The 6,757-nt window shown below is 33.6% G+C and overlaps 1 protein-coding gene across 1 annotated transcript; it reads right to left on the bottom strand.

Moving 5' to 3' along the window:
* Positions 1–585: 585 nt before the first annotated feature.
* LOC137396140 (properdin-like) lies at positions 586–2,829 on the bottom strand. Its single transcript, XM_068082295.1, has 5 exons — positions 2,804–2,829; positions 2,417–2,458; positions 1,818–2,033; positions 982–1,129; positions 586–717 (listed from the first exon to the last, which is right to left on the bottom strand). The coding sequence occupies exons 1-4, from the start codon at positions 2,805–2,807 to the stop codon at positions 1,107–1,109; spliced, it is 285 nt and encodes a 94-aa protein (XP_067938396.1). The 5' UTR covers positions 2,808–2,829; the 3' UTR covers positions 586–717; positions 982–1,106.
* Positions 2,830–6,757: the final 3,928 nt, after the last annotated feature.

Here is a 6,757-nt window from a genome sequence, read left to right as displayed (position 1 = left end):
AAAATTGACAAAACTTGATTGTGGTTAAAATGCTCGGATCAAATGAAGGTGCAATTAAGGCATTTTTAGTTGAAAAAAAGGCGCGTAACGCTGCTACTTGAGCGCAATATCAACTATAGCAACGATAGCGACTAGTGACAACATTTTGCACATGCATTTTCCTCTCAGTGTTTTTAACTGCGATTAAGTTTTGTTGATTTAAAAAATGAAACATCCTGATATCTAAGCTATCAAATTAGCATAAGTAGAGGATGAAAAAGTAGAATGCAACGGAGATGGAAAATTCTGATATAGAGATCTTGTCATAGTTTTTTTGAAAACTAGGGACTGCAACTTGGCTTCTTGTAAATACATAGTCATCTAAAACAACTCTTTATGCATTCATTTTAAAGACACAGGGTTTGATGACATCACTATAGCAAGACTTTCATAAAACTAGCATAATTGGCTCAGTGCCTTCAGACTGTCTTTCAGAGAAGGCTGATCTTTTGAATGAAGTTGTTAGCTCTTGCTATGATGTCAGCAGACCAAGTTCTACAGACACCTATTAACAACCCTTTAGTGTAACCATAACTAAACTGGATATGTAATTAAAATGCGTTTATTTAATTATGTTTGAGTTAAAAAACAATAAGAAAAAACAACAATATTCATTTAGGTTATAAAGGTTTCACTTTGCGGTTCTTCGCTCTGTTCAATCTCAGTATTGTCCGTAGACTAAAACAGAAACAACAGCATCTGGTCAGATTATGTAGAAAATCAGGAGTACTTGTGTTATATCCCTGAATACTAGCATTTGGAGTTGTCTATCATCTTTACTTTCGCAGCAGTATAAGAAAACAGCCACGTAATGAAGAGGAACTCAGCAGGTTCTTCCTATTTCCACCTTACAAACAGTTAACATGAACTTACTTTTTCATTATCACTCTAGTTTAATTTTAAATAAACAATTTAATTTGTCAAGTTTAAGCAGGTACTTACACTTTCTGGTCTGTCGCAAATCTCCACAGCAGTATTTTCCACAACAGAATGATGGTGTGTTGGTGCACGTTCCGGTTCATTCTTGGAAGTAGTACTTGTACTGCTGTGATCCGTGACCGGCCACTCTACCCAGACCAGTTTTCATAGACTAGAATGGAAACAGCTAGCTTCAAGCGTCTCCTAGCTTCTTACAATATAGGATGGATTTAAGAAGCTGATAAAATGACATTATGACAAATATGAATTCATATTTTTATAATTGTTGTTTTATGATTTTGATAATAGCATATTACATTATTATTTCTATTGTGTTTTTATAGTGGTCAAAAACCTCTTCTTTTTTTTATGTTTCTCATTTAAGAGTCGCTAGTGCAATTGGTATATCCTGGTACATAACATATTGTGACTATTTTCACCAAGGATTTGACACAGAAGTAATTGTGGCTGGATGCCCTCCCTAACATCACCAATTATCTTCCTGGGATTCGAACCACTGCTTACTGATTATACGCTAGCACACAAACTATTGAACCATAGCTGCTCTTTAAAGTGGTGAAAAAGTTACAATGCTTAACTTTGTATGCCATGACAAATTAATAAAATGACATTATTTAAATTATTAAGGATATATTTGCTAACTTGTATATACCAGCCTAAACAGATGTTATGTTGAAATGTGCTTCATTTATTTCAAGGCCTATATAATTACTTTAAGATCTCAACGGTTGATTAATTCAATAACAAAAATGATTAAAATTTCATCAAAGGAACTTAAACGTACAGACATAATTTTTTGTTATATTTCACTTAAATGGACAATGAATAAATGCGCTCACCTTGGCAGTGGTGAGTGTTGCACTCTCTCCTCTGAATCTGTGGACTTTGGTTTGCAGTGCATCTGTAGCTTCCAAAAGAACCTTGTCCATCAAATCTGCAGTGCCTGGATCTGCTCTGGGTGCCACCTCCACACGGTACGTTACACTGCGCCCACTTTGACCAAGGTGACCAGTATCCATAGCGGTGGTGGGGTGGGTAACTAGCATTGATCATTCCTTAAATAGAGAGTTACCATGTTAAACCAAGTCTAATTCATAACTAGGCACATCAATCATAAACACCAACTTTTATCAGGAGCAAGTTGATTCCAAACAAGAATGACAACTTCTGACAGCTGTTGATCTTTGAAAACATCTGCTTTAAACATGTCATACAAAAGTTAATTTGTTACCTTATTAACGAGATAAAGCATTTTTGATGTATTTTAACGATAAGATATGTTATTACTGTTTATCAACATCAACTTCTTTGAAAATTTTAACTCAAAAGAGGAATTTTTAGATTACCACTGAGCTGTGATTATGCGGTGTATTTAAACTCTAAAGTGTATAAAATAAACATAAGTAGTTGCCAATAGTGAAGTAAATTATACACTTACCGACAACTCCAACAAGGAGAAGGATAACCAGCAGCTTGGAATCTAAAACAAAAAGAATAAGATTAGGGAAAATTAACAACTCTTTAGTATTTTTTGTATTTTATCTCGTCTACATAAAAAAAATGTAACAAAATAAATGCGAACAGTTTTGAAGGTGATAAATATTTTCATTAGCTGTTTATAGATTTAGTATTTAAAATGATATTAAAGCATAAAAATGTGAAAAGGTTAACTTGTAAACATTCGTGAAGGGCCAAATAAAAATTGTGGTGCTTGTAAATTAATCGATAGATATTGTCTGAACATCGAAAAGAATAATAGCCCACTCTTTGTCTTCATAAGTTTATGCTTCAAATTTTATTGATAAAAATATTTAGTTTTACTCACCCATTTTTGTGTAGTATCTGATCTGAGTGTAGAACCAAATATGACCTCACATCTCAATACAGCTGTATTTATAGTAAACCAGAAAGGGCACCTGTCTGTCCGTGTCGCTTCATCAATCTCAATAAATGAAACAAGGAAGTCAAGGAATAGAAACTGCTTCAGTGCTAGATCCATATTTGATGTAAATAACGGAGAAGGTGTGGCGAGGGAGTTGCTGAACCATCAAGGTACAGGTACGGTAGCGGCATTCGTAAGTAAAGTTATTCAAATATAATCCTTTATTTGTGGTCACTGGCAGTTATCTTATTATTTCTATGATAACCAAATTTCAGTCAAGCTTATGTGCTTGCTTTATGTATTATATTATGTATGATGTATTATATATATACTATGTATTATATTATATATGATGTATTATATATATACAATGTATTATATTATATATGATATATTATATATATATACTGTGTATTATATTATGTATGATGTACTATATATGTGCTATTTATTATATTATGCATGATGTATTATATATACTATGTATTAGCTATCAACTTAATTTAAACTCTACCAATTCGAATTCTAACCACATATCTACGTATCTGCTCTAAATAGATACAAGCCGCATACCATGATGCCATATTTGCCTAAACATGGTTAAGTTCTTTGAATAAACCATTTATGGTTGTCGTTAGAAATATTTGCAGCTAATGCATGCGTAGTTATAATATTACCATAACATATATATTAATTGTTTTTGTCAAGATAACTTTTATCAAGATTTTTTTTAAACTATTGACAAACTTTCTAAGCTGAATTAGATGCTAGTTTTGGAAATAAGCCTCGCTAAAGGTAGTAAGCTATTCTAGAAGGGGGAACTTTCCTATAGGACTGTGCCGCTTACTAGAGGGGCAAGCCTTCTTATAGAAGGGAGTCTTCCTAAAAAGAGTAAGCCATTCTAGGAAGAGGGGACTGGCCTTCCAGGAGATGCCAAGCCTAATTTGCAAGTGCCAAATGATGCCAAGAATAAAAAACTGTCGCCAAATTTACTTAACACGAACATAACAAGGCTAAAATTATCTTCCCAAAATTCTGACAAACGGTTTAAAAAATATAACGCCACCCCTTATTTGAACGCCACCGCCAATTGACCGTCGCTATGGAGGAAGGTTTGAAAAATAGAGCACCATGGCACTCAATTAGAGGTTTTGCGGTATATTTTCTTGCCAATTATATATAATGTGCAATTCACTGACCTTTTATAAAAAATGGTTGCGCAACAGCCAAAATAAGAACCTAGTAATGCTTGTCATATATTTTTATTGTACTTTTAATATATTGACTCACCAATAAATAACAAAAGTACAAACAGTTCTTGGCAATCCGCCTGTAATCGACTACTTCAACCAATAGGATGGAGTTAAAAATGACTCTACTAATACTGTTTCTGTAACATCTGATTTACCACATACTCATAAAGTTTTAATCACATGTGAATTCAAGAATGAAAAATACTTGCCAAATTTACTTAACACAAACTAATAAACTTTCCTTCTTATGTTAGGATGCTCGTAATAACACGTCACGCTACCAGTTTCATGTTGTTAAGTTAAAGACTGGTTCACACTGTACCACTGTATGCTGGAGTTGTAATCTCAGCAATTATTCGTCGACTATGCACACTGTAAACTGATGACCTCATTGACGCAATAAGAATATGCTCGGAAACATTACAGCTGCTGAACTTTCTTAATATTTCTATGTACATCACTGACAGTCTGTGTAATGTGCATTACTTCAGTGATTGTAACAGCAGATCACTTAATCTGTAGTACCCTTCGTGATAGTCGCTGCAGGACTAGTATTACATCATTTGAGCGACCGTATTGCGTAATAAAAACACTATGTTAAAAATTATTTGTCAGTGTATAAGCGAATAGTATTGTGATAGTGTGAACAATTTTATCACGAACAACTGATGTAACGTGGGATTAGCACCAACATATGATCGTATAGCGAGAATCAGCCTTAAAAGCTCTGATAAAAATAATAAATATTATAAGGTCCTGTACGAGATGCTTTACGTAATAGCTTTTGTATTAACTGATGATTTTCAGAAAATAAGTTTAGTTGTTACAATAGATATAGGAAGAAGACATGGCTACGCATCTAATATTAAAATGGTTAGCTATTTACTCTCGCATCAAATGACCGGTTTGTTATCTTTTTCTTGACAGAAAGAAGCCGTAATTTTTGCTTGATAATAAACAAAGCTAATACAAGAGAGAAAAAATCAAAAGGTCAAAAGAATAGAATAGTGATGGAAAAGAACTTTAATGTAAATGAGACATGGGGCACTTATTGAGATAGAGCCATAATATTTTTTCAGAACAGCACCAAGTTATTTGACAGTTTTGAACTCTTTTCTTCACCTGACACACATTATCATTCTTATTGTTAATATTATCATTGCTGTGTGTATTTTACAAATCACTGACTTTTTGACTGCTCACATGCCTTACAAGTGAACCATAAAAAATCCTTTACGCGTTTAGAACTTTTCAAGTTGGGCTCCCTGGAGCCAATTTTGTGAAAAGATAACTTAGTAAAGAAAAATTTATATTTTTGGCAGAAGAAATCAAAAAAGGTATCTAGAAGTCTGACTTGATCAATAAAACAATGCCTGAAATTAGATCAAATGCCGGTTTTCGATCCCGGCTGCGTTAGGGCATGTGGAGTGCCTTGTTTCTAAAACCATGTTATTTCAGTATATCGCTCAGATAGTTGTGGAGCTCTGAACTTTGCTTGACAGCGTGTTCAAAAAGGTTCAAAGAAATTCATTTGAATGTTTTTTATAAAAAGTCATAGCGGGTGCTTTAAATGATGTAATTACGTTAGGCATACTCATTAACCGCCGAAAATATATTTCATCCATGTCATCTTCACTGATTAGCTTGTTTTCCACCAGTGCAGTTTCATTCCATATCGCCATGTATTTCCAAGACAGCAAAAATTAACCATAACAGAAATATCTGAGGCTTAGGTATTTTCTGCTATGTTAAATTTCTGCTGTCTTCCACTAAAGACTTCACAAACTTTAAACAAAAACAATACTATTACTCTGTCATGTTTATCATAAATATGTTAGTGAGTGTTCCATACATTATTATAAATTGTGTAATAACACTTTAGTTAGTGACCTGCTATGTCATAGAAAAGCTATATTCTGAGCACACTTGCACTAGCATCACAACTCATTTAGAGGTTTACAATTTGGACAAATGTTTTTATTCTAATTTTTCCATTACAAATCGACTTCCTCTTGAGATGTTTGTAGTTAAATATGGCTGGTTAGTTAGTCATTTAAGTGAGATATAATGTCTTGAAGTTATTCTGATAAATGTTTGTAGCTGGCAGGTGTGAGCTGAATTTATGTACCCTATTGCGGTTAGATGAAGTAAATGACCATTGGCCTGAACAAGGATTTAGTGCAAATTGACCATAAGATAACTGTATGCCATGACAAATTTATATATGGTTTATTTTGTTAATTAATTTGGATATGGTGGGTAGCATGAAGAATTTATTTTAATCATGTATTGAAATGCAGGTGACTTTGTTTGCTATACAGCTGCATAGTGGTTGACCATGGCCTAGTTTATTACTGGTCATAGATTGGGAAGGAATATAGTAGACAGGAGTTAGACCAAAACCACATTCACTGCGCTTCTCTGCTTCAAATAGGTTTAGAGTTGCTTTCACTCCAAACCTTATAAATAGTAAAATCCGAACGCAATCAACACCATTTCATTTCACTAAATTTGTACAAAGGCTTTCGCTGTAAGAATACTATTTGAAGTCAGAAAAAAGCTCACTGCTGATGGATACGATTTGAGAATACTTGGCTAAGCTCTTACCAATAGAGGTAAAAAAAGGTGATTAGACAGATCTTGG

The sequence above is a fragment of the Watersipora subatra genome, chromosome 5, assembly GCF_963576615.1.
Source record: "Watersipora subatra chromosome 5, tzWatSuba1.1, whole genome shotgun sequence".
NCBI classification, from domain to species: Eukaryota; Metazoa; Bryozoa; class Gymnolaemata; order Cheilostomatida; family Watersiporidae; genus Watersipora; species Watersipora subatra.
Note: the sequence above shows the minus strand (reverse complement) of the source record. Positions and strands in the feature narration are given on the sequence as shown.

Coding starts and splice junctions, on each gene's coding strand:
- LOC137396140 (XM_068082295.1), bottom strand. Junction 2,034..2,416: donor TCTCCTTGTTGGAGTTGTCG/GTAAGTGTATAA, acceptor TCTCTATTTAAG/GAATGATCAATGCTAGTTAC. Junction 1,130..1,817: donor CAACACTCACCACTGCCAAG/GTGAGCGCATTT, acceptor TTTCCATTCTAG/TCTATGAAAACTGGTCTGGG.